At 44.2% G+C, this 24,452-nt stretch overlaps 1 protein-coding gene across 3 annotated transcripts in view; it reads right to left on the bottom strand.

The window, feature by feature from the left end:
* Positions 1-1,222: 1,222 nt before the first annotated feature.
* Positions 1,223-24,452, bottom strand: part of LOC131737793 (interphotoreceptor matrix proteoglycan 2-like) — a 40,089-nt gene continuing 16,859 nt past the window's right edge. For 2 of the 3 annotated variants that reach the window (XM_059029214.1, XM_059029213.1), the window contains 9 exons: positions 21,919-22,201; positions 18,757-21,530; positions 17,432-17,651; positions 12,772-12,982; positions 12,000-12,188; positions 10,446-10,647; positions 9,905-9,984; positions 9,461-9,529; positions 1,223-2,179 (listed from right to left, as the gene is read on the bottom strand). In XM_059029214.1, the coding sequence (XP_058885197.1) occupies positions 9,490-9,529; positions 9,905-9,984; positions 10,446-10,647; positions 12,000-12,188; positions 12,772-12,982; positions 17,432-17,651; positions 18,757-21,530; positions 21,919-22,201 (3,999 nt within the window). In that variant the 3' untranslated portion in view covers positions 1,223-2,179; positions 9,461-9,489. The remainder of the gene's footprint in view (positions 2,180-9,460; positions 9,530-9,904; positions 9,985-10,445; positions 10,648-11,999; positions 12,189-12,771; positions 12,983-17,431; positions 17,652-18,756; positions 21,531-21,918; positions 22,202-24,452) is intronic. The other variant, XM_059029215.1, reaches the window with a different exon arrangement.

Below are 24,452 nucleotides of genomic sequence, written 5' to 3' on the forward strand. Positions count from 1 at the left end.
GTTGCACAATCTTTAGAGGCAAGCAATTTTAGCTGTGTGTTTTGGGTCATTATCCTGTTGGAGGACCCATGACCTGTGACTGAGACATAGCTTTCTGACACTGGGCAGTACGTTTCGCTCCAGAATGCCTTGATAGTCTTGAGATTTCATTGTGCGCTGCACAGATTCAAGGCACCCTGTGCCAGGCGCAGCAAAGCAGCCCCAAAACATAACTGAGCCTCCTCCATGTTTCACTGTAGGTATGGTGTTCTTTTCTTTGAAAGCTTCATTTTTTCGTCTGTGAACATAGAGCTGATGTGACTTGTCAAAAAGCTCCAGTTTTGACTCATCTGTCCAAAGGACATTCTCCCAGAAGGATTGTGGCTTGTCAATATGCATTTTAGCAAATTCCAGTCTGGCTTTTTTATGTTTTTCTGTCAAAAGTGGAGTCCTCCTGGGTCTTCTTCCATGGAGCCCACTTTCGCTCAAAAAGCGACGGATGGTGCGATCAGAAACTGATGTACCTTCACCTTGGAGTTCAGCTTGTATCTCTTTGGCAGTTATCCTTGGTTCTTTTTCTACCATTCGCACTATCCTTCTGTTCAATCTGGGGTCAATTTTCCTCTTGCGGCTGCGCCCAGGGAGGTTGGCTACAGTTCCATGGACCTTAAACTTCTTAATAATATTTGCAACTGTTGTCACAGGAACATCAAGCTGCTTGGAGATGGTGCTAGTCTATTATTTTCTTTCTGATCTCCTCAGACAACTCTCTCCTTTGCTTTCTCTGGTCCATGTTCAGTGTGGTGCACACAATGATACCAAACAGCACAGTGACTACTTTTCTCCATTTAAATAGGCTGATGACTGATTACAAGATTGGAGACATGTGTGATACTAATTAAAGAAACTAATTAGTTTGAAATATCACTATAATCCAATTATTTATTATCTTTTCTAAGGGGTACCAACAAATGTGTCCAGGCCATTTTAGAATATCTTTGTAGAATAAGCAATAATTCATCTCTTTTCACAGCTTCTTTGCTTTATTCTATGACATACCAAAGGCATGCAAGTATACATGATAAAATAGCTTTTAATTTCATCACTTTTCAGGAGGAATGAAGCATTATTTCAATGAGCTGTAAGGGTACCAACAAATTTGAGCACGTCTATATATATATATATATATATATATATATATATATATATATATATATATATATATACATATATATATATATATATATATATATATATATATATATATATATATATATATATATATATATATATATCTTTTTTTTTTAATTTAGAGTGACCAATCATTATTTTTATTTATTTTCTCCCAATTTGGAATGTCCAATTATGTTTTTTCACTGCAGCGAGTCCCCACACAGCACAATCGTTCTGAGGGCATGTGAGCATCCTCCAGTCTCACAATCCTAAAGCCAGAATCACTTTTACGTCGAGCAATCCAGAGCAGAGGTGGGCAGGCTACCAATTTCAGAGAACAGAGACCGCCCTGCTTTTTATCCACTATGAATATGTTCGGTGTGTGGCCAGTAGAATTCGCTGTTGCACGATGAGGAAAAGCAATCCCTGCCCCCAACCCGGGAGTGTGAGAGCCAATGTGATGCCCCCTTCAGCTTTGCACAGCCTGGACATGAACCGGCGCCGTTCAAGCTGTCTGACTTATCCTGCATTCCCAGAGGCAGCACTTTAACTGGATAAGCCACTCGGGACCCCCCCCAGATACATATATTTTAAACATACAAATGCATCTTCCATGTAGTAATGTGATGTCTGAGAAGTCTTGCAATGGGGGGAAGTACACAACATGTATAGAAATCATCATGAAATATTGTAAACAGAAAAGGTAATGGCTGCAATATTAAAGAACAGCAATAATACACATTTTAAAAATAGCAATACAATTAATGTTCACTCCATCCAAAAAAATAAAAACATACACATAAAATTCATGCATTTTTCTGTATTATTCACCAGGACAGCAACATTAGTCTTTTTTTCTTAATGGATTTTGACAAAATTGGACAAAATTGAACAAAACATACAAACACTTCAGAGCTAGACATTCTATAACGACGGCCTTGGTCTGGTGGCCATGGCAGCAGAAACATTACATTTTTCAGGGCACACAGCATAGGCCATCCTTTCCTCCATTTACCAAGGCATTTTCCTACAAGGAAAAGAAAACATCAACAGTGTTGTAAGTTCATCACTGTAAAACACACTACAAATACTGAATGACTACGGTGGGTAATTTGTTGTCCATTTTACCTGACTCAGGCTTTTTGCTGACTAAATATCTTGGTATGTCTACAAATATAATTGTATCCTCTTAAAAAATGATTTGAATTAGTAAGTGATTTTAATAAGCAAGGAATGCAGAAAGATTAAGGAGGGGGGTTGTTTATTGTCCATTTAACCACATGCATACTCTTTGCTCACTAAATAAGTAGCTAATGTTTACAGTTACCAGCATTTACAGATTATCTTACAATGTACAGCACTATTGCTTAACAAACAGTACTGTACCAAAGATGAAAATCATCAAACCTTGACAAACCAAACCTAAAGGCAGCACGAAGCGCCAGCCAACAGAAGAGCCTCAACAAAAGAGCCGGGAGTCTAGCTGTGGGAGTCGACAGGTAACCAGGTAACCAGCATTTGAAGCAAGATAGGTATTTGATCCTGCTCCTAGTAATTTTTCCATTAACTATATAGTATTACCTGGTGTTTCTAATTGGGGAGGAGTGTGTGATTTTATCCCAGGCAGTGTGCTTATTTTGAGTACTTAATTTGTAATTTGTAAATTTGAATCAGGGTGGGTTAACTTGATTAGAGCAGTTTGCATTTGAATTGGTCTCCACACAGCTCCTGCAGTTGTGTGATCCCATCAAAGTGTGTGAAACTATTGTCTCCAGAGCAGTTAGCAGCTAGTTCCCTTGCTAAGTGAAGGGAGTTATTTAAGAGTGGGCATCTGGTAATTAGTTCAGTCTTCAGGGAACCAGGGAGAGAGGCAGATAGATAAGTTCCTGCTTTTTGTAATTGTAACTACTACATTTGGTGACATTGTAAGGTGGTGTTTGAATTGGCTGAGTTTGTGTGTGATTAGTACCAGGTGAGTGGCTAAATTGATTAGCAGTTGATTTTGCTATTTGATTGGTTTCCACACAGTTTAGTTGGTTCTTTTGCCAAGCAGGGGTAACAACATTTATTCAAGCAGCTTATTTTAGCGCCAGCACGAAGCGCCAGCCAACAGAAGAGCCTCAACAAAAGAGCCGGGAGTCTAGCTGTGGGAGTCGACAGGTAACCAGGTAACCAGCATTTGAAGCAAGATAGGTATTTGATCCTGCTCCTAGTAATTTTTCCATTAACTATATAGTATTACCTGGTGTTTCTAATTGGGGAGGAGTGTGTGATTTTATCCCAGGCAGTGTGCTTATTTTGAGTACTTAATTTGTAATTTGTAAATTTGAATCAGGGTGGGTTAACTTGATTAGAGCAGTTTGCATTTGAATTGGTCTCCACACAGCTCCTGCAGTTGTGTGATCCCATCAAAGTGTGTGAAACTATTGTCTCCAGAGCAGTTAGCAGCTAGTTCCCTTGCTAAGTGAAGGGAGTTATTTAAGAGTGGGCATCTGGTAATTAGTTCAGTCTTCAGGGAACCAGGGAGAGAGGCAGATAGATAAGTTCCTGCTTTTTGTAATTGTAACTACTACATTTGGTGACATTGTAAGGTGGTGTTTGAATTGGCTGAGTTTGTGTGTGATTAGTACCAGGTGAGTGGCTAAATTGATTAGCAGTTGATTTTGCTATTTGATTGGTTTCCACACAGTTTAGTTGGTTCTTTTGCCAAGCAGGGGTAACAACATTTATTCAAGCAGCTTATTTTAGCGCCAGCACGAAGCGCCAGCCAACAGAAGAGCCTCAACAAAAGAGCCGGGAGTCTAGCTGTGGGAGTCGACAGGTAACCAGGTAACCAGCATTTGAAGCAAGATAGGTATTTGATCCTGCTCCTAGTAATTTTTCCATTAACTATATAGTATTACCTGGTGTTTCTAATTGGGGAGGAGTGTGTGATTTTATCCCAGGCAGTGTGCTTATTTTGAGTACTTAATTTGTAATTTGTAAATTTGAATCAGGGTGGGTTAACTTGATTAGAGCAGTTTGCATTTGAATTGGTCTCCACACAGCTCCTGCAGTTGTGTGATCCCATCAAAGTGTGTGAAACTATTGTCTCCAGAGCAGTTAGCAGCTAGTTCCCTTGCTAAGTGAAGGGAGTTATTTAAGAGTGGGCATCTGGTAATTAGTTCAGTCTTCAGGGAACCAGGGAGAGAGGCAGATAGATAAGTTCCTGCTTTTTGTAATTGTAACTACTACATTTGGTGACATTGTAAGGTGGTGTTTGAATTGGCTGAGTTTGTGTGTGATTAGTACCAGGTGAGTGGCTAAATTGATTAGCAGTTGATTTTGCTATTTGATTGGTTTCCACACAGTTTAGTTGGTTCTTTTGCCAAGCAGGGGTAACAACATTTATTCAAGCAGCTTATTTTAGCGCCAGCACGAAGCGCCAGCCAACAGAAGAGCCTCAACAAAAGAGCCGGGAGTCTAGCTGTGGGAGTCGACAGGTAACCAGGTAACCAGCATTTGAAGCAAGATAGGTATTTGATCCTGCTCCTAGTAATTTTTCCATTAACTATATAGTATTACCTGGTGTTTCTAATTGGGGAGGAGTGTGTGATTTTATCCCAGGCAGTGTGCTTATTTTGAGTACTTAATTTGTAATTTGTAAATTTGAATCAGGGTGGGTTAACTTGATTAGAGCAGTTTGCATTTGAATTGGTCTCCACACAGCTCCTGCAGTTGTGTGATCCCATCAAAGTGTGTGAAACTATTGTCTCCAGAGCAGTTAGCAGCTAGTTCCCTTGCTAAGTGAAGGGAGTTATTTAAGAGTGGGCATCTGGTAATTAGTTCAGTCTTCAGGGAACCAGGGAGAGAGGCAGATAGATAAGTTCCTGCTTTTTGTAATTGTAACTACTACATTTGGTGACATTGTAAGGTGGTGTTTGAATTGGCTGAGTTTGTGTGTGATTAGTACCAGGTGAGTGGCTAAATTGATTAGCAGTTGATTTTGCTATTTGATTGGTTTCCACACAGTTTAGTTGGTTCTTTTGCCAAGCAGGGGTAACAACATTTATTCAAGCAGCTTATTTTAGCGCCAGCACGAAGCGCCAGCCAACAGAAGAGCCTCAACAAAAGAGCCGGGAGTCTAGCTGTGGGAGTCGACAGGTAACCAGGTAACCAGCATTTGAAGCAAGATAGGTATTTGATCCTGCTCCTAGTAATTTTTCCATTAACTATATAGTATTACCTGGTGTTTCTAATTGGGGAGGAGTGTGTGATTTTATCCCAGGCAGTGTGCTTATTTTGAGTACTTAATTTGTAATTTGTAAATTTGAATCAGGGTGGGTTAACTTGATTAGAGCAGTTTGCATTTGAATTGGTCTCCACACAGCTCCTGCAGTTGTGTGATCCCATCAAAGTGTGTGAAACTATTGTCTCCAGAGCAGTTAGCAGCTAGTTCCCTTGCTAAGTGAAGGGAGTTATTTAAGAGTGGGCATCTGGTAATTAGTTCAGTCTTCAGGGAACCAGGGAGAGAGGCAGATAGATAAGTTCCTGCTTTTTGTAATTGTAACTACTACATTTGGTGACATTGTAAGGTGGTGTTTGAATTGGCTGAGTTTGTGTGTGATTAGTACCAGGTGAGTGGCTAAATTGATTAGCAGTTGATTTTGCTATTTGATTGGTTTCCACACAGTTTAGTTGGTTCTTTTGCCAAGCAGGGGTAACAACATTTATTCAAGCAGCTTATTTTAGCGCCAGCACGAAGCGCCAGCCAACAGAAGAGCCTCAACAAAAGAGCCGGGAGTCTAGCTGTGGGAGTCCAGCGAGGGGAGGCCTGCACTGAGACGCTGTTCGACTAGATCCGAACCTACCAGCGCTCTGGAAGAAGCCATCTACTAGTCAGGTCTGTATCCTCCACCCCACTGCTCCTACTGTGCCTTTTGTCTTGCTTGTCCTGCTATGACTGTCTCTCACATCCCTGTTCTGTCCTCCCGTCCTCGTCCTCTGCCCTCCCTCCGCTGTTGCTCCTCCAACCCCTCTAACCTCATTTCTCTGCCTCTCCCCCCCTCCCGCACACTCTCTGGTGCACTCTGGAACTGTCACTCTTCTGCTAACAAAGCTGATTTCATCTCTGCCTTTGCCTCCCACCTCTCGCTCGATTTCCTTGCTCTCACTGAAACCTGGCTGTCCCCTGATAACACTGTTACTCCTGCTGCCCTGTCCTCTCTCTACGTCCTGTCCCATACCCCGCGTCTCACCGGACGGGGAGGTGGGACGGGTCTTCTCCTCTCTCCCTCCTTACTCTTTTCTGTCCCCTCTGATCTCACCTCCCTCTCTGTCACTACCTTTGAATTTCATGCAGTCCAACTAACCTCTCCCTGTCAACTCCTGCTCATTGTTTTGTACCGCCCCCCTGGGCCTCTCACTCACTTTCTGGATGAACTCGACTATCTACTCTCCTCCCTCCCCTCTCTGTCTACCCCGACTGTCCTGTTGGGTGACTTCAACATCCATCTCTCCAACCCCAGCCACTCTGCTGGATTCCTCCCTCTCCTTCACTCCTTCGACTTCTGTCTCTCTCCGTCCCCTCCTACCCACAAAGCTGGCCGTCAACTGGACCTCACCTTCTCCAGGGCCTGCTGCCCCTCCAACCTCTCTGTCACCCCCCTGGACCTCTCTGATCACTATTTCATCTCTTTTTCTCTGTCTCTCCCCCCTCTCCCTGCTCCTCCTACCCCCACTGTCACCTCTCGCCGTAACCTCCGCTCTCTCTCCCCCTCTGTCCTTGCCTCCACTGCTCTCTCTCACCTCCCTCCTATCGACTCCTTTTCACAACTCTCCGTAGACTCTGCTACCTCCACCCTCTTCTCATCACTCACCTCCTCCCTCGACTCCCTCTGTCCCCTCACCTCCCGACCCGCTCGCCCCTCCCCTCCCCATCCCTGGCTCTCCTCTGTGCTCCGCTCGGCAAGAATCACACTGCGATCTGCTGAAAAGAAATGGAAGAGAACCAAACTCCCTGCTGCCCTAGACCTTTACCGCACTCTTCTCTCCTCCTTCTCCTCTACTCTCTCCTCTGCTAAATGTGCTTATTTCCAATCTGTAATCCAAGCCTCCACTAACAACCCACGTAAACTATTCTCTACCTTCTCCTCCCTCCTAAACCCTCCCCCCCCTCCTCCTCCCTCCTCTATCTCCCCTGACGACTTTGCCTCCTTCTTCTCTTCTAAAATCTCAGATATCCGCAAACTCTTTAACACCTCTCCCTCCCCCGCACCCCCTCCTGCTCCAACCCCTACACCCACTACATCCCCTACTAACTCGCCCTCCCTCTCCACCTTCTTGCCCCTCTCAGACTCTGACCTCTCCTCCCTGCTCCAGGGTCACAAACCCACCACGTGTGCCTTGGACCCCCTCCCCACTCACCTCTTTCAAGCTGCTGCTCCTGCTCTACTCCCCTTCATCTCCTCCCTCCTCAACACCTCTCTACTTTCTGGCATCTTCCCCTCTGCCTTCAAAAAAGCCTCTATCACTCCCCTCCTCAAAAAACCTACCCTCGACCCCACCTCCCTCCAGAGCTACCGTCCTGTCTCCCTCCTACCCTTCCTCTCCAAAACCCTCGAGCGGACTGTACACCGCCAGCTCTCTGCTTTCCTGTCCAACCACTCTCTGCTTGACCCTCTCCAATCTGGCTTCCGCTCTGCTCACTCCACTGAAACCGCCCTTCTCTCTGTCACCAACTCACTTAAGTGTGCCCGAGCTGCCTCTCTCTCCTCTGTCCTAATTCTCCTCGACCTCTCTGCTGCCTTTGACACTGTTGATCACTCTATTCTACTATCATCTCTTGCTGACCTGGGGATCTCTGGCACTGCTCTGGCCTGGTTCTCCTCCTACCTCTCCAACCGCACTTACCAGGTAACCTGGCGTGGAGCAACCTCCACACCTCACCCTCTCTTGACTGGAGTCCCCCAAGGGTCAGTCTTGGGTCCTCTCCTGTTCTCTCTCTACACCCGCTCCCTGGGCCCCCTCATCGCATCCTATGGTTTCTCATACCATTTCTATGCTGATGATGCTCAGATTTTCCTCTCCTTCCCCACCTCTGACTCCACCATCTCCTCCCGTATCTCTACCTGTCTGTCTGCTATTTCCTCCTGGATGCACTCGCATCACCTCAAACTCAACCTCTCTAAATCTGACCTCCTTTTCTTTCCCTCCTCCTCCCCCTCCTCTGATCTCTCTATCTCTGTTCCTCTGGAATCTACCACACTCTCTCCCTCTTCCTCAGCTAAAAACCTTGGAGTCACCCTGGACCCCTGACTCTCTTATTCCCAGCACATCTCCACTCTGGCACGCACTTGCAGATTCTTCCTGAGCAACATCCGAAGAATCCGACCCTTCCTCACCAACTATGCTACCCAGCTCCTGGTCCAGGCCCTGGTACTCTCCCGCCTAGACTACTGCAACTCCCTCCTGGCTGGCCTCCCTGCGTCCGCCACCCGTCCGCTCCAGCTCATCCAGAACTCTGCTGCTCGCCTGGTGTTCTCTCTACCTCGCTTCGCCCACGCTACTCCACTACTCCGCTCGCTCCACTGGCTCCCGATCACCGCTCGCATCCAGTTCAAGACTCTTGTACTAGCCTACAGATGCCTTGATCAGACTGCACCCAGCTACCTCCAGACCCTCATCTCTCCCTACACCCCCACTCGACCTCTCCGCTCCGCCTGCACTAGAAGACTGGCTCTACCTCCGCTACGCTCCCCTGCCTCCCGAGCCCGCTCCTTCTCCACCCTTGCTCCGCAGTGGTGGAACGACCTTCCTACAGATGTCAGGACTGCCCAGTCCCTGACCACATTCCGGCGCCTCCTTAAGACTCACCTCTTCAAACAGCACCTGTAGAACTCCTCTGTTGTATCCTGGGACACTATCACCCTTCATTTAAATATGCTTTATTTTGCTCTTATCTGCCCCCTATTTTACTGCATTTAATCCTGTACCTCAGAATATTGTAATCTCCCAAGTGTTTAATCTGTAGTATTTTGTACTTAATCATATCCTGATGTAACTATCACTACTTAATCATATCCTGATGTAACTTTCACTATTATCTGCTGTATTATTGAATTGTGGTTTGTCACACTTGAGAATTATTGTATTTCTTGTTCTTATTGTATGACTTATATTGTAACACTTGAATGTATTTGTATTTGCTTGCGATTGTAAGTCGCCCTGGATAAGGGCGTCTGCTAAGAAATAAATAATAATAATAATAATAAGTGCATGGTCCCTATTTTTGAAATGTATTTTGTGCAATAAGTGCTACTCAACTCGCCTTGTTGGATACAGATGGTTGCCGTGGTACTAACTGGAATGACTTCCTCGTCTGACATCCAAGGCCCGACTGTGAAAGCAAGACAAGAATTTTTCCAACACTTACATCACGTAACTTGGAACACTTCAGTGACTGCTGTAGATGACAGATAGAGCACCTCAATTAAAAGAAGAAAAAGTACAAATGGCTGAACTGTTAAAAAGTAATAGCAGTTTGTGTTGAGAAGTTGCCCTGCCAAAACTTTAAAAGAAAGAGATTCTGAGGTAAAAAAAAAATACTGCAGACAAGCAAACAACCCCCTTACAGCTCCCCTTATAAATACAGTAAAGAAAGTATAGATTTGTGTTGGTTTTGAAACAGCTTTACTGGGCTAACTGGACAACAGCAGTGTTCAAATGAAAGCATTTGCTATGAATGCAAGTTTAAAACAGTAGCTGAACTCACATTTGATGCTGCCGTACAAACTCAGCAAACTGCTGGTCCTTGGCGTACAGTTCTATTATTCGTATTCTGTTCTGAATTTCCTGTGGGGAAAAAATCATTAAAAATAAAAAAAGAGGTGTATTTGTGCAAGTTGTTTATGCTGTGACCTACGTGGATAGAGACCTGAGAGAGCAATAACTATGGTGTTTACTCTTGTTTTCCAATTGTACTGACTAACATTTCTACTAATATATAGGTGGCTCACTTAAAAAATAATAATAATAATAATAATAATTAAAAACCTCCTTTAATGAATTATTTTGCCAGCAAAATCTGCTCTAAGTTTAAAATACAAACAGATAAAACATTTTTAAAAACTGAAATTCGCCCATTCAGATAATTTGTATTAAAAAGAACAGTGCCAGCTGTAAAATAAATGAATGACATGCATACAAGAGAAGATTTATGTTGCAGATAGACCCGAGGAGACTCAGGGCAGTACAAACCCGTGCCAGCGCAGTGCATTAAAACACATTTTATAATGTTGTGTTGAGATCAGTACCTCCCTGGTGAGCTCGCTGTGCTCATAGATGTGTCGGATCTCCTCGCTGCTGAAGTCTGTGGAGGCGTCAGCACTGGCTGAGCTGTATGAAGGAATATGCGGGTAGCGCCTGTAGTAGTGACTGTAGCTGGTGGTGGTGTCACTCTCATACATGGGGTTGTACTTCACTGCCTTCTCCATGGACGCCAAGCTGTCCCCGAACCTGTTACCAACACAAGGGAAGACAGAGAAACTCAAGGCTTCAGTAAAAGAGAATGGAAGATATAGGGGGCAGAAGCAAAAGGAACTATGTGTTTTGATATTAACATATATATATTTTTGATTTCTTAGCAGACGCCCTTATCCAGGGCGACTTACAATTGTTACAAGAGATCACATTATTTTTACATACAATTACATTTTTTTTACACATTATTTTTACATACAATGACCCATTTATACAGTTGGGTTTTTACTGGAGCAATCAAGGTAAAGTACCTTGCTCAAGGGTACAGCAGCAGTCTCCCCCACCTAGGATTGAACCTACAACCCTCCAGTCAAGAGTCCAGAGCCCCTAACCACTACTCCACACTGCTGCCATATCCTGTCAGTGTATCCTGAAGATTATATACAGTACAATGTATTTACTGAGAGAGGCAGGAGATCTAGATTATACAAGCAGATTATACTAATTGAGTTTTTAAAATGCACTGCTGACCCAAATTCCCTGATAGATATGATTTAGGATCTGGAGAGCCTGAGCCACAGAAAAGTCTGTGCCACTTCAAGTGCACAATCTTGCCCTGGGAGCCTGAAGCAAACCTGCATATGTAAACAGTACATGGCATAGATAACTTGTAGTTAGAATTAGGACATTCCAACAAGAAGGGGCACTCCTTACAGCAGGGGTGGGCAATTCCGGTCCTGGAGGGCTGGTGTCCCTCCTGGCTTTTGTTCCAACTTTGTCCTAAATTACTTAATTGGACCAATTATTGGTCTAATTAAGTAATTTAGAGCACAGTTGGAACAAAAGCCAGGAGGGACACCAGCCCTCCAGGACCGGAATTGCCCACCCCTGCCTTACAGGTTAGTAATAAAATATTAAAATCTAGAGTCTTAACCTTGCAAACAGCTTTGGCCTCAGATGACTTAGATATCAGTTTAACCAAAATAGAGGCCAAGGCTATTGCATCACCAATTGCTGATCTAATTAATCCCTGGCTGATAACAGGTACTTTCACTACAGCTTGGAAAGTAGCCTACATTCTTCTGCTGTGCAAGGGGAGTGCCAGCTCTGTTATCTGTGTAGCAGTCAGAATCTAAGAGAAAACCGATCTACTAAAATGAATAGAACTAATGACTGTCGGCCTCTTTGGAATGTATTACTGGTATAATAATGTATAACCATAATAATATAGCTGTTCTTGCCAACAAAATGCATTGATTGCACAGGTTACCCTATAAAATCCTCTTTAAGTGGATGGGTTGACAGTCAAACAGACATAAGAAGATTGTTGTACTGTGAGGATCTGTATCCCCTTTCTAGGTTGATAAGCGCTTTTTAAAACTGCTCACCTGACAGGATCCTCTATGTCATTCTTGCTGTACTGGTCACGCAGGGTCCTAGACAAGAAAAAGATGACAGCAGAAGCGACCAGCAGGAAGCCAGCCACTGAGGCAATGGCAATCCCCACCACCAGGGGCTCAGAGACGTACTCCTCACAGTGTTCGCCGCGGTACCACCAGTTCTCACCAACACGGCACCTGAACACAGAAACAAAGACAGAAAAAGCAACAACAATATAAACATTCCCCAATGATCATTTCAAGACAGGGGCTCTCTTCACAAAGTTTTAACTCATGAGATGTTACGCATTAAAGTCTGTTTTTCTTAGACTAAATGAAATCATATATTCATGAAAAAACATTCTTTAAATTACTCTCACGAGGGGTAAGGCTTTGTGAACAGTGCACTCCAGTCCACAATTAGGATTATTTAGTTATAGGGATATATGGAAGTGTTAACTGCATACACATGGAGCAGAGTATGCAATGCATTCTGTCTGCTTTGATGCAGGCATCATTCGCATGCCATCACTAATTGTACTGTGCACAGGGAAATTTCTTTTGGTAGAGATTCAGATTAGGTCATATCATGTCTCAAGACCTTGACTGCACATAAGGCTATCCTAATGACTGGGATTTAGAAGCCACGCAAACCAAAGATGATATAATACCACTGCAGTCATATCCCAAATAAAATTGATTAAAGGATGTACTTGCTTGTTCATTTTACTGGTGGCCAAATAAGATTAGTTAAAAATCAAAGATAAAGGTAAAATAGTACCTGCAGATTGCTCCTTTGCTTGGGATGATGTCACATTTTCCGTCATTCAGACAGAAGTCCGGTTGAAGCTCACAGATACTCTGACAAGGCAGTCCATCAACGCTAAAATAGCCAGCGTTGCAGACGCACTCCGTCTCCCCCGACCAGCGGTTTATTGAGCACTGGGAGAATTCATTGCAGGCCTGGAACTTACACGGGTCAGCTTGATATCCTACAAACAAAAGCAAAGGTTTGATTTGATGTAGGCGGGATATGTGAGTTAGTACCTACACCAAGTCTAGTTCGGTCTCAAGTCTTCAATAAGGAATGTGCATGCTGCTGGTGCCATTGCATGATGTGTAAAATATTACAAGAGTCACACAAGGGGTCGGGGGAGAGGCAAGGAGCTTCGGTAGGATTCACATCAGCAAGCTCCTGACAGTATGATTCACCCTGCACATGGTAAAGTACTTTTACTGGATGAGTGTCACAAAGACGGCCAGAGTGGGTGGCGTCAGACCAGAGAGGAATACACAGACAGAGACTTGGGGTTTTGGTGGAGCTGAGCGAATGGTTTCGCTCAGCATTTAATAAAACAGCACAGAAAATAAAAGGTTTGAACAATGGAATACAAAACAGGACACGGCACTTGACGCCAAAATAAATAGACATACAAAACGGACTAAACACTTAACAAACGGTGCACGGAGACAAACAAACACGGTGAGTACAAACACTTCTCTTTACGATTTTACTTTACTTTTACTCCTCTCTCTCTCACCCGTTCTCCTCTTCCGAACACCTAACCCCGACTGAGTGAAAATGTGCATCTATATATACTGTTGTGCTGGGATTCAATTACTAATTAATTATTCACTTGAATCCCAGCACGTGAATTAATTCTGTGCAACCCCGTGCTCACATATTACATTTAACCAGCACGTGAAGTGATTTGTGCTCTCCTCGTGCCTAAATACAAATCTACACTTTAAATATACGTGAAACACAGACCCGTTTATATCCCGTGTACCAATCTATACACCAACATTAACATACGCACGCATACATACATACACATAACACAAATGCACACAGGGGCGGGGCGCTTTGCCACATATACCCCCCCTTGTGCGCAGCACACATGGCCTCAATGGCCACCTCCCCCCTTAAAAATCCAGCAGTCCAGGACAAAGTCTCGGGCTGGGAAGGGAGGCTTCAGTGGGCCCATGGCTGGCCATGCTGTCAGCACCCCTGCCGGTAGTGGCACGGCTGACAGCCTGTTGGTCCCGTCCTGCAGCGAAAAAGCTGCGGGGGCAGGTGGTCCCCCGACCTCCCCCTTCTTCGTAGCCGGCAGCTCCCTCCTGTGGGGCTCCGGCCACAAGAACTCCTGCAGCGAAACTGCTGCTGGGGAAAGTGGTCTCCAGACCTCGTCCCCCTTCTTTGTAGCCGGTAGCTCCCTTTGGTGGGGCTCCGACCACAGTACTGCCGGCAGCGAAGAAGCTGCAGTGGGAGCAGGTCTCCGGACCTCCCCCACGATCTCCGGCAGCGAAACTGCTGCAGTGGGAGCAGGTCTCCGGACCTCCCCCACGATCTCCGGCAGCGAAACTGCTGCAGTGGGAGCAGGTCTCCGGACCTCCCCCACGATCTCCGGCAGCGAAACTGCTGCTGGGGTTGGTGGTCTCCAGACCTCCTCCCCCTTCTTCGTGGCCGACAGCTCCCCTTTCTGGGGCTCCGGCCACCGTACTCCCCGTGGTGGAGGTATGGGAAGCAGAGACAGCTCCTGCTGTTCTGCTTCTGGCAGTGGCAGAGGCAGAGGCAGCTCCTCTGCTCCTGGAAGTGGCAGAGGCAGCTCCTGCTCCTCTGCTCCTGGAAGTGGCAGAGGCAGCTCCTGCTCCTTTGCTCCTGCCGGTGTAGGTGGCGGAGGCAGAGGCAGCTCCGGCTGCTCTGCTCCTGCCGATGTAGGTGGCGGAGGCAGAGGCAGCTCCTGCTCCTCTGCTCCTGGAAGTGGCAGAGGCAGCTCCGGCTGCTCTGCTCCTGCCGGTGAAGGTGGGAGCAGCGTGTAGTCTCCTGCCGATGGAGGTGGGAGCAGTGTGTAGTCTCCCCCTTTTTCAGGGGACTGGTGCTGCTCTGCCTCTCTTGCAGCGGACTGGTGCGGCTCTGCTGGTTGTGCTGGGGAAACCAGCAGGCATTCTTCCTCTGCTGGTTGTGCTGGGGAAACCAGCAGGCATTCTTCCTCTGCTGGTTGTGCTGGGGAAACCAGCAGGCATTCTTCCTCTGCTGGTTGGGCTGGGGAAACCAGCAGGCATTCTACCTCTGCTGGTTGTGATGGGGAAACCAGCAGGCATTCTTGCTCTGCTGGTGAAGGTGGGAACAGCTGCCTCTCAGGCTTCGTATTCCCGCGGTCCCCCCGTCTGGGCGCTGGACGCTCGCGGTCCCCCCGTCTGGGCGCTGGACGCTCGCGGTCCCCCCGTCTGGGCGCTGGTTCCTCCTCTTCATACTGGGTGGGGCATATGGCTAACGTGTGCCCATAAGCCCCACAGCCAGGGCATAACTCTGCTGCGAGGTTCTTTAAAAAAACCTCCCAGCCATCATCCTCGACCTCCTCCCTTTTGGGCTGTGGACGCCCCGACTCCTCCCTTTTGGGCTGTGGACACTCGGGTTCCCCCCACTCAGGCGTAGGACGTTCGGGTTCCTCCCACTCAGGCGTAGGACGTTCGGGTTCCTCCCACTCAGGCGTAGGACGCTCAGGCTCCTCCCACTCAGGCGTAGGACGCTCAGGCTCCTCCCACTCGGGCTGTGGACGCTCAGGCTCCTCCCACTCGGGCTGTGGATGCTCAGGCTCCTCCCACTTGGGCTGTGGACGCTCAGGCTCCTCCCACTTGGGCTGTGGACGCTCAGGCTCCTCCCACTTGGGCTGTGGACTCTCAGGCTCCTCCTCATAACTGCGGAAGGGACAGTTGGCGAAGAGATGATACTGGTCGCAGAGGAGTTCCCCGGCGTTGGCTTGTTAGATCGCCGTGGATGTCTGGCCCTTAGGCGGCACTCCTCCTCCCTGTCCTTCACCTCTTTATCCTCCTTCCATCCCATTTTATTTATTTATATATATATTTTTTTGTAATCCAACACTTTTTTTTTTTTTTCAAAAAAATGCGGTTCCTGCTCTGGCCTGAGTCCTGGAGGCGCTGTCGGTCCCACTTCTGACACCACGTGTCACAAAGACGGCCAGAGTGGGTGGCGTCAGACCAGAGAGGAATACACAGACAGAGACTTGGGGTTTTGGTGGAGCTGAGCGAATGGTTTCGCTCAGCATTTAATAAAACAGCACAGAAAATAAAAGGTTTGAACAATGGAATACAAAACAGGACACGGCACTTGACGCCAAAATAAATAGACATACAAAACGGACTAAACACTTAACAAACGGTGCACGGAGACAAACAAACACGGTGAGTACAAACACTTCTCTTTACGATTTTACTTTACTTTTACTCCTCTCTCTCTCACCCGTTCTCCTCTTCCGAACACCTAACCCCGACTGAGTGAAAATGTGCATCTATATATACTGTTGTGCTGGGATTCAATTACTAATTAATTATTCACTTGAATCCCAGCACGTGAATTAATTCTGTGCAACCCCGTGCTCACATATTACATTTAACCAGCACGTGAAGTGATTTGTGCTCTCCTCGTGCCTAAATACAAATCTACACTTTAAATATACGTGAAACACAGACCCGTTTATATCCCGTGTACCAATCTATACACCAACATTAACATACGCACGCATACATACATACACATAACACAAATGCACACAGGGGCGGGGCGCTTTGCCACAATGAGCCACTGGGGATCCCAATTGGAAGCAGGTTTGAGTTCTACAATATAGTTTTTGGAAATGTCTATTGGTTTGCATTGTACTTACTATGATTACAAAACAATTATTGGCACAGCCATCTGTATGTACTGAGCACAGTAGCAATAAACAGAAACCTTTATTCGTGCAACCTGCCTCTATATGCATACCTCAGACAGCTTAGGTTTTATCCCATCAGCTGAATTACTTAAACTATGTCTCAAAATTAACCTGAACATGATTCACCTTTCTGCCCATTCTGCCATGTCAACATGTATATTTATGTGTAGGCATTGGAAAACAAAGAAGTATGCTAGCTCTTCACAAACGAGCATGGCCAGAAGGTAAAGAGAACATTGTATGCAAAAAAGCAGAACCTTATTTCTGTCCACTTAGCTGTTAGTTGTCAGTAAAATGGGGTGTTAATTTTGAGTGCCAATGATTTGGGTAAGTGCAAACATTTTTGGTTGGAATAATACATAATAAATAAATAAATAAATAAATAAATAAATAAATAAATAAATTAAACACTTTTTTAAACAAAGCAGCAATAGATAAATAGCTATAAAATGGTTGTATGGGACCTAATGTATTAATCAGAAAGACTGTCATTTCATGTCATCACCACAAGTCAATCTACAAGCAATGCTTGTTTAATAAACTACTATATTGGATCACAGTGAGCTTGTAAAGCATTGTCTGATGAAATAATAGTCTTAAATTATATCAAATACTTGTTTTATCACTAATAAACTGTCATGGCAGCTGAACCACCCAGCCACAACATACACCTTTCAATGTTACGATAACAGAAGGGAGTATTACCCGACTCTACATCCAGGGAGTATTTGTCAATGGCAAGGTTCATGGTTTGATAGGCAGTATTGCAGAAATCCTCCAGAATTATGTAGACTGCATTTGTAACGTTGCGAGGCACCCGCTTAGCAAACTTCATTCGACTGTTCACTACTATGCTGCCATTCCTGAAGTTGAGGATCTCAAGGTTTTGGAAGTTGGTGAGGTTGGATTGCAGGTAAGGAACAAGCTGTGCAGCAAACAAATGGTTTGTAGTTTAAAAAGCCCATCTTTTCTCAAGACTTAACAATTATTAAACCTTTTGTAACAGAAATAGTTTATTTTAAACATGTTCCCATTAAAAGCACTGCAGCAAATGTGGAATACACATCTGAAACCCCAAATCTAATAGAAAAAAATGAAACTATAATCTTAAACACAAAACTTCTGTAAATCAAATATCAAGTTGTGGATGCCCAGAAAGGCACTATTTATTTATATTTAAATTATTTTCACTCTGGGGTGAGATGTGTGGTCCAGTGGTTAAAGAAAAGGGCTTGTAACCAGGTGGTCCCCGGTTCAAATCCCACCTCATTCACTGACTCATTGTGTGACCCTGAGCAAGTCACTTAACCTCCTTGTGTTCCGTCTTTCGGGTGAGACGTAGTTGTAAGTGACTCTGCAGCTGATGCATAGCTCACACACCCTAGTCTCTGTAAGTCGCCTTGGATAAAGGCGTCTGCTAAATAAACAAATAATAATATCCAATTTCCAGAAGAGTCTGGACTGTATTTATTAGAAGAATACAGACTTGATATAAGTAACACAAACATACTGTACAAACAAGTGTTAAGGACATAGGGCAATAAAGAAAAGGGTGTGGGTTTCCCATGTTTTACTGAGCAAACAAACAGGTTTAATTGCTACTAAAAGACATTGAATTTTGAGCATATGGGTTTAAACCCCCATGGGATGTCACGTGACTTTTTTGTGCTACAGGCCTTACATCTGTTCATTTTGCAGGGGCCCCCTCACTAATTGATGCAGTATGCTGTATCTAACTTTGGTCTATCCTGCGTATATAAATACTTTGAAAAGCATAATAACCACTTATCCCAAAACTGCCCATATTTGATTTAATACAGCTGCACTCAGCCCTTTACTGGTGGTTGTCTTCCTAAATAGTCTGCCACTGATTTACAGCTCTTGAAGAGACGCCTCAGAAGGAGAGACAGGGTTACATCATGGAAAGACAGATACCAAGCACAGAAATAGTTTACATAAGGGCTGTTGATGAGATTTCATAAACTTGATTAGTTAAATGTGGACAGACATTGCTGCAGATGTTAACTTACCAGTTCCAGGAATCGTTGCTCAAGAGCTTTGTACTCTGGAGAGCTTTTATTAAACAGATCTTCAGAGAATATCATGTTCGTCACTCTAAGGCTGAAGAAAACCACTAGCGCCCGTGTCGGCAGAGTAATGTTTCCATTTGTAGACTTGGCCACACTCGCCATGTCTGTAGCATGTACATTAACTGCTGTTTTCCCACTGGTTCCCTCCTCTATTTGGCTAACCCCCGTGTGGTGGTAGACCAGGTCAGGATGATCGAGGTCGGTTATGTCTTGTATTGCTGGTCCGTATGTCTGTATTCCTAGCACTGCCGTACCGATGGCCTCATTTTCATCAGGAATAACTGGTAGCTGTGGCTGGGTGAGATTCTTAGTGGATGACACTGAGATTACCATCAAGTCATCGGTGGGTTCAGTAGTTGACTGCAGCAAGGGAGATGTTGTAGTTAATGGATACACGTCATTGCTGTTGCCTTTATTAATGGAAGTTTCTGTCACAGGATGGCTAGGGGTATGAGCTACATCCGGTTTCTGAGTAATGTCCTCTGGCACATTTGCGATTTCCGTAAACACATTATCTGCTGTAGAGATTTCATCTGGTATGAACAGTGCAGTTTGTTCAGGTACGTTATGGAATGTAGCTGGCAGTTCCGTCAGCACAGGCAGCATGGTAGCAGATTCTACATTTGGTGGTGGAATGGCTGAGTGTTTAGTGAAAGGTGATTCATCTTTGGGGGACTCTGTGGTGGGTTGTACAGTGCTGAATAACTCCATGACTGGTGTCTCTTTGATTGTCAAATCTGCAGCAAGAGTATGCGAGTCAGACAAATTCAATGCCGGTTGATCTTCTTTTGAGATTTCGATGGTGGGATTGCCTGTTACGGGTGATTCTGTGACCTGTTCTCTGATGGGTATTTTCAGGCCCCCCTGGTCTTCATCTCCATTGAATGGCTCTAGGAAAGGTTGCTCCTCTGTGCTCAGTCCTACAATAGCTTCCCCAACTGTGAATGTTTCTGTAATTATGTTTCCCATGAATATCCCTAATGTAGATGTCTCTGTAACTGGTTGGGTAAGAGTGGGTGAATCTGTTTCTTCCTCCTCTCTAGTAAATAGCTCTGTGAGTGGTTCCCCTGGAGTAGGATGTGAGGTGACCATGGGACCCATGGCGACTGACTGTGCTGGACGTTTCTCTGTAGTAGTCAGCTCTGTTGTTGTCACCACTTCCAATAATTCCTCATTGCTAAATGCATCCCCGACTGTGACAAATTGTTGCCCCCTAGTAGATGGTCCTTCAAGTACATAAGCTATGGTAGTGTGTTCCTCCAGAACATTAGGGAGAGTGTTATCAGTGATTGGGGTGAGCATGGTGATTGGCTCACTCACATAGTAGTCATAATTACTTGAGGCCTCTGAGGTCTGCATGGAGAGCTCCACTGTTAACGTCTCCATTGTCAAAAAAACAGGGGCTACATCAGTGGTGGTATAGTGAGGCTTATTCCTTATATCCTCAGTGGCAATAACTCTGTCCAAAAGCTCTTTTTGCGTATCTAGGTCCTCACTAAGTGTTCTGTTGTCAATAAATACACTGTTTGGGGGTTCATAATCAGTATATGAATCCTCAGTTACTGGCGTGACATCATTAAAATTCTCATCCACAAAATCCGGGGGATCAATGATGTAATCAGGAATTAACTCATCTTTGGGTTCCTCATTTGTACTTAACAAGGAAATATGGTCAGGTGTCACAGGAACCCAAGGCCAAACATCAGGGCCTGGCTCTTGTCCAGAGTGGAAGAACCCAGAACCAGACCCTTCTTCAAATAACTGATTGCTTGCAATGGCTGTCTTTTCTGTTGTTACTAGTAAAGCGTCATCAAATGACAAAGGTGAGCTAGGATCTTGAGATAGAGACAGCATGACTGGACTTTCTGTTGCAACTACCAAAGTTTCATCTGATGAAGATGGTGTGGTAAGATCTTGAGAAGGAGTCACTATGACTGGACTTTCTGTTTCAACTGCTAAAGCTTCATCTGATGAAGAAGGTGTTGTAGGATCTTGCAATGGAGATACTGTGACTGGACTCTCTGTTTCAACTGCTAAAGCTTCATCTGATGAAGAAGGTGTTGTAGGATCTTGCAATGGAGATACTGTGACTGGACTCTCTGTTTCAACTGCTAAAGCTTCATCTGATGAAGAAGGTGTTGTAGGATCTTGCAATGCAGATACTGTGACTGGACTCTCTGTTTCAACTGCTAAAGTTTCATCTGAAGAAAAAGGTGTGGTGGGATATTGTGAAGGAGAGACCATCACAGGTCTTTCTGTTGTAACAATCAAAGCTTCATCGACTGACGAAGATGTGGAAGGATCTTGTGAGGGTGACACTGTGGCTGGTATGTCTGTGTCACTTTCAGTGGACACTGCATCAGAGGAAGGTGTTGTTGTGGAATGTGTGCTGTCAGGTAGGGGAATCTCATCTGCTGTATTTATCGGAGCCTCTGGTTTCTGGTTTGGAAGGGCAGTATGGGTATAGGACCCTGTGATTTCTGCTCCTTCACTTAATCCACTCTCTGGAGCTACTGTTACCAGGGTTCCTGTCATGGATGTGGGCACAGTTGGCTCTTCAGCTTGGGTAGTTGCAGGAGATGGAGCAACAGTGGTTGGATGTTCAATGTTGAGCACAGTGTTTGGGGTTACCTTCTCTGGACTGGATGTGGGTGTCTTCAGAGTAACTACAGTATTACTGAACAGGAAGCCCTCTTCTTCTATATTTTCAGAATCTACAAAAAAGATAAAACCAGAGAAGGTAGACCAGGGAATAATGCTTATACTGATTTAAAAAACAAATCAAATGTATTTATTTATAATGAACGTGTAATGGTTTGTTTTACCTTTCATAAACATGTAATAACTTTTCTACATTTTGAAGACATCAAGTCAGAATTTGCATGCTAATCCCTACAGCAGCCCTGCAATAAACTAGTGCTTTGGAAGAGTCATGGATGCTGGTGGTGACACCCTCTAATAAATGAAATATTCGTATCCTAGTACCATGCAATACATTTTGATTATGTGTGTAGAACAGACTATTTCCATTTCTGAATCCCATCGAGCACTTGAACTCAAAAGACGCGGCATCTCAACTATGTTCAAGTAAGCCCTCCTTACCCTCTGTGCCTGGCTGGGATGTAATGACAGAACTGTCTACCCCTGAGGTGGGCTCTGCGATAGTTGGGTCTGTGAGTAACGGGGATGCAGAAGTGGGGTTCTCCTCCAGCACTATGACATCATTCTCATCAGCAAAAGAAGTCTCAGACTCCACCCAAAGGCCATTGAGGTGCACACTGTCAAAGTAGATGTCACCTGTGGTGTAACCATTCACAAAGATGTCTTTTTTGTTCAGTTCCAAAGAAGAGCCATTAGGAGGTCTCTCAGCTGCCAGAATATTCCCCTAAAATATAAATATATATATAAATATATAAATGTTCAGCATTTACAAATTACATAGTGCAGAAATGGTGCACCACAGATTTATGTCATGTTCCTCTGCTCTTTCATATAGGCTGTTGATCAAAGCTAGGACACTGGTGAATGAAACATCCAAAATTAGGGGTTTCCTTTGTCTGCCCCTGTCCCTGCCTAGAGATACATCGCTGGATCACAAACATGAACAGATAAAAGCAATATGGCAATTTTCAACAGCTTGCAAAGGTTAATTATAATTAAAAAAAACTCTAACAAGCAAATTTGCATTAGTAAAACAATAGGAGTATGTACAAAACAAACATCAGAAATATAAGAACAAATTCCTACCAGAAGAATGGAAGCACTTTGTTCACTGCTAGAATAATACAATGGTCTAGCTGATATCATCAATGAAGCTCTAAAATGTACAACTGTTCTTTTACCTTACCGTACACGTTTCTGTTTAAGACATTACAATGTATAAAACACCTTAAATCTCCAATGTTGTTCACTTTTAAACTCTATTACGGATCACATAGCATTTGCAACTGAGTTGCCTACTTCAATGCATTTCATCATACTGTATGTACAAAACACAACAATTTTGGTCAATTCCACTGCCCTTTCTCCATGAAGACATTGCGCTTTGGATCTCAGTTTCTCTTCTAAAACCCCTCACCACCACCACCACCCTCACAAAGAACAGCATGATAAGTCTACTGGTTTAAGGGGCTATTGCATTTCCCAGCACTCTGCAAGATCATCCAGGCTGTAGCTTCACATGTGCTATACAGCTATCGACAAAAGTTTTGCATCAACTAGAACAGTGGTGCGCAAACTGGGGGGCGTGCCCTCCTGGGGGGGCGTGGAGAGTCACTAAGGGGGTGTGACTATGTATGACTAAAGGGGCAGTTCTGTAAAAAAAAAAGCTAAATACATAAATGTTAACAAACACATTCTTAAAAGTTGGAGTGTTAGCGCAGCTCTGCAACATACAATGCCAAATCAAACACATCAATGGGCATGGGCTTGCATGTTAAAAGAGCTATGCACACCGGACGCGAGCAAAAATAATTAAAACTATTGATTTAAATGGAGTAATGCACAACGCAAGTGAAGCAAGCGGTGCGAATGAAGCGAGCAAATATAGAAATACATTTGTTTTATTTGTATTTTGCTACGCGCTGTTCGCATCGCAATGCATCGCAATGGACCAATCAGAAATAAGGTCAAAGGTAGTAGCTGTCAGACTGTCAGTGTCTCGCTCACGCAGACATTACCACAGAAATGAGAATTTAGTTATTAATGTCGAAAAATATAATGTTCTTTATGATGCCAGTGTCCGTGGTTAAAAAGACAATAAAAAGAACGCCACCACATGTCAAGAAATAGCAGAACAATTGGAAATTGACAATCATACAGTTTAACCTTGGTTAAGAATAACGTAAGCCTTCTTGGATGTTGCATCACATGATTTTTGGATATTGCATCTTCACAATGTTTAACAAGGGGTGGATCATGGAATTTGGTCCATTTAAATAGACAGAGAAGGAGATGTGATACCTTTCATTGGACTAAATAATAATTAATCACAAGCTTACGAGACCTCAAGGTCTCTTCTTCATGTGAAAGTAGGAAAGAGAGATTGATGTTTACATTCAAAGGTGGCCATTCATCTATCAATGTCCGTTTAAATGAAACCTGTGAGAAAATAATACAATCAAAATATTCTGCCTTTAAGAGCAAAGCAGCGGATCATTATCTTCCTCTATGATTGACATGAACAGGTTAGGTTAGCGGTTTGGCTGACCTTATTCCTAATATAAAGCATGCTTGAGAGCTGAATTCACAGCACTGTTTTATATGATTTGAGGTATGTGGAAAGAGTTTTTTAATCAGTTGTATTTTCTCTTTGTTCCACACAGTGCCCTTTAGAATCCACAGGTGGCCATTTCAGGGGGATTTGGCAAGAATCCCTTAATGTCTTTAGCTGTGTAAGCATTTCCTTATGTCAAATAGAAGCTGTTGAATACTCTCAATAAAGCCCCTGCTTCCTGAGTTCTGAAGCTTAAGGCAACAACTCTACAACTATTTTTGCTATTTACAAAATGATTTATCTTTCTGGTAAAAAACCTTCAGAGCTAACATCTGTTTTTCAAGAGTGTCTTGATGGCAGCAATAACATTGAATATTTTATTTACAGAGCAAACCATTCCACTTTCAAGTACACACAAACA

This window comes from Acipenser ruthenus, chromosome 8, assembly GCF_902713425.1.
Source record: "Acipenser ruthenus chromosome 8, fAciRut3.2 maternal haplotype, whole genome shotgun sequence".
NCBI lineage: Eukaryota > Metazoa > Chordata > Actinopteri > Acipenseriformes > Acipenseridae > Acipenser > Acipenser ruthenus.